The sequence below is a fragment of the Lissotriton vulgaris genome, chromosome 8 (genome assembly GCF_964263255.1).
Source record: "Lissotriton vulgaris chromosome 8, aLisVul1.2, whole genome shotgun sequence".
NCBI classification, from domain to species: Eukaryota; Metazoa; Chordata; class Amphibia; order Caudata; family Salamandridae; genus Lissotriton; species Lissotriton vulgaris.
This window is the reverse complement of record NC_141696.1, coordinates 89,961,457-89,964,862: the sequence shown is the minus strand read 5'-3', so window position 1 is coordinate 89,964,862 and position 3,406 is coordinate 89,961,457. Positions and strand designations below refer to the sequence as shown.

At 42.7% G+C, this 3,406-nt stretch overlaps 1 protein-coding gene across 1 annotated transcript; it reads right to left on the bottom strand.

Annotated features, from left to right (window-relative positions):
- Window positions 1–1,628: 1,628 nt before the first annotated feature.
- Window positions 1,629–2,567, bottom strand: LOC147693475 (olfactory receptor 52P1-like). Its single transcript, XM_086936010.1, has one exon. The coding sequence runs from the start codon at window positions 2,565–2,567 to the stop codon at window positions 1,629–1,631; it is 939 nt and encodes a 312-aa protein (XP_086792136.1).
- Window positions 2,568–3,406: the final 839 nt, after the last annotated feature.

Here is a 3,406-nt window from a genome sequence, read left to right as displayed (position 1 = left end):
ATTGCTGCCTGTTACCACATTTACCCAGGTCTCAACTGGGTTTACGGGAATTCTCCTGCTGTATTTTATTTGACAAATGATACAGGGCAATGTCCGCGGATTTCTGTCAGGTGGCATAATTAGTGCTGCAGGCCCACTAGTAGCATTTCATTTACAGGCCTTCAGTACATGTAGTGCCACTTTACTGGGGACTTACAAGTAAATTATATGCCAATTGGGCGTAAGCCAATGTGACTAAAGAAGAGAGAACAAGCACTTTAGCAAAGTGTGTAAAGTCCTAACCAAACAACGGGGGCAAACCACAGCAAGGATGTCAGGTCCAACAAAGCACATTTGAGATAACAGCATTGTGGTCTCACTCTAAGCATGTGCTAATGACGGTGCCTCTCTCTGAAGCATTTTAATTCCCAAATCAGAATATTAACCAGAGTTTCTGCCTGTGCCCCTTGAACTAAGAGTAACATAGCTATCTGTCTTGAAAATGAGTGGTAAGCTTGCCTTTTCTTTAACATTTAAACACTGTTATTTTTATGTGGTGCCTGACTTTGTACTAAACACACTTTGTCACATGTGCAACGTTGCTACTATGCACATAGTGAAAACAATATTTCAGGATGTGTCTATACAAATGCAGGCTGTTCAGAGAAATAGAACAATCAACTCAAATGAACTGGAACATGCAGGGTCAGAGTTGCCTTCCAGCACTAGAAGGGAGGGAAGATTTGCAGCCCCTTTTTAGCCAATGCAGTGAGAAGGCAACAGCACAGGAAAGGCATGTTGCTGCAGCCAATCAGAAAGCTGCTCACTTTTAATTACTTGCTCACCGATATACTGTACATTGATGCAGCACTAGCACTAGTCAGAGTTCAGGATCCTTCAGGCCTGGTCCTGATGCATGTTTAGAAGTGCTATGTATTGGAGGGTTGTTTGTTATTTAGGGTAGTTTGATAGTGCCAGGTGCAAAAAGGGAAGTGTGCATGTGCCTAGCTCACTTAACAGTGGTCGAAATGATTCAGATTCTGTGCGGGCAAGTAGGAGTGGGCAATCCTGCACGGTCTACCAGGGAAATGCATCCCTGGCAATGGGCAAAGATTTACAAACGGAGGGAAATTATTCTCATGCATGCATAAACATTGGAGATGTTGCACATTCACCACAGTCCTGACACCTCAGAGAACGTGGCTGATGCAGTTCAAATTCACTTTCACGAATAACACAGTTGGATTGCCACCTGTGCTGTCCTAGAAGATTCACAAAAGTAATCAGTCTTGGCAAAACCTTGCCATGTTAGAACTCCTACAGAGGGAACAGAACGAAACCCAATTTTGCCATTGTGATTAATGCAATGGACACCGAAGAGTATTGTTCTCCAGATTCAGATATCTCTCTGGAGTTAGATGCATTGACCGAAGGGAAACAGTTGACCCTCCTAAAGCATAGAGAACACATTATGGAAGGGTTTCAAAGGTCTACATACAACTGGCGGCCTCTGGTTATTTGCTTACAACTTCACCCATGGTGGCTTTTTACCTGATAACTTCATGATCTTTGAGACAGGTGAGGAGAAGTCAGGCAGCTTGATTGCAAACTAAGGTACAAAGAGGATGTCAATTAATTTTAAAGGTGATCTAGTGTTCTGAGAATGACCTTCTCAGCTTGAAAAATCCCAGGACCTTCAGCCGGATCTGTTTAGTTTTCATTCCATAAACTAATGGATTCAGCATTGGTGGAAGAAGGAGATAGATATTCGACAGCAGGACTTGCACGTGTGGCGCAACTCTTGTGCTGAACCTTTGGGCAATGAAGGAGAAAAGAGCTGGAATGTATGCAACCAGAATGACACATACATGGGAGACACATGTGTTGAAGGCCTTAAACCTGGCTTGTCTTGTGGGAAGCTTCATAACAGCTCTGACAATTGTGACATAGGAGATGATAATGAAGAATGCGTCCATCCCAACAACAGAGAGAGCTACAAACAGACCATACAAGATGTTAACAGTGATATCAGCACAGGCCAGCTTTGCTACTGCCATGTGCTCACAATAGGTCTGGATAATCTCATTACTTCTGCAGAAAGGCAATCTTTGGACAAGAAAGGGGTGTGGAAACACTAGCAGGAACCCCCTCAACAGCACCATCAGTCCTATTTTGGCCATCACGTGGCTGGTCAACATAGTTACGTATCTCAGAGGATGGCAGATAGCAACATAGCGATCAAAGGCCATGGCCAGAAGCACCCCTGATCCCATGATGGAAAACGAATGGACTAAGTACATCTGAATGAGGCAACCTTCAAAAGTGATCTCCCTTGCGTTGAACCAGAAGAGCAGCAGCATCTTGGGAACAGAAGCATTTAAAGATACCAAGTCAGTGATGAGTAGCATGCAGAGGAAGAGGTACATGGGCTGATGAAGGCTCTCTTCCTTCTTTATGAAGAACAGAACAACAAAGTTAGCTAAAATGGTGATGATGTAGATGGAGCTCCAAGGGAGAGAGATCCACATATGGAATTCCTCTAATCCTGGGATCCCAATGAGGATGAATGATGGAACAGTGACGTTCATGTCAGGTGACGCAGGTGCACTTCCGCCTAGTGAGATCCTGTAGTAAAAACTGATTTTAATTATTAACTACTTAACAATAATGAGGATGTATAACTTGTCAACCTATTCTTTGCAATGATGCCTTCCATTCTCATATTCGGCAGCCTAGAAACACAAAATGGGATTGAGAATTTAGAGTTCATTGCTTAATTAAATATTTAAACATATAACGTTCTTATTTGCATTTAATCAAAGTTAGGTACTATTTTTGTAGAGCAAGTAAATACATTTCAAGCTCAAACTCTACACATTATTGCATATATGCCATCTTTTTACGCATATATACAAGCTTATTATTAGATACCATTGCATTTTCCAAAATATACAGTTGCTTGTGATATTTTTTAGGTTTTTCTACAACTTTTTCAAGCAAGTGATAAAAACTGTGTTTCTTTATTGCAAATCACATCATGCTACCCTCTGGTGCAGACTGCAGCATCAGTGAACATTTTACTTCAAGCCAATGCTGATTGCAGCAGCTTGATCCCTGCTGCCCAGGACTGTCAGAATCATCCTTTTTTAAACACACAAACAAGCCCTTGGGTCTGTTAAGAGAGAGTGAGAGAGAAGGAAAGAAACTGGCCAAAAGGGGGGTGTGCTTTTAAAGGACGGTTTCCCTCACCCACCAGGGGTGGCATACTTCATCATCTGGAATCCTCCCGCACCATGACACCTAGTAATGGTGTGCGCTACAACCCCCTCGCTGAAAGCGCAGAGCTCAGGGGTGTTTTAGTTTTTAGAAGGGTTATCACTAATACCCGATGTGAGCTAGCAAGGTGTAGTGAGGGGTGCAGTTCTAA

Excerpts from the sequence above, each read along its gene's own strand:
- LOC147693475 (XM_086936010.1), bottom strand. The coding sequence starts at position 2,567 with ATGAACGTCACTGTTCCATCATTCATCCTCATTGGGATCCCAGGATTA.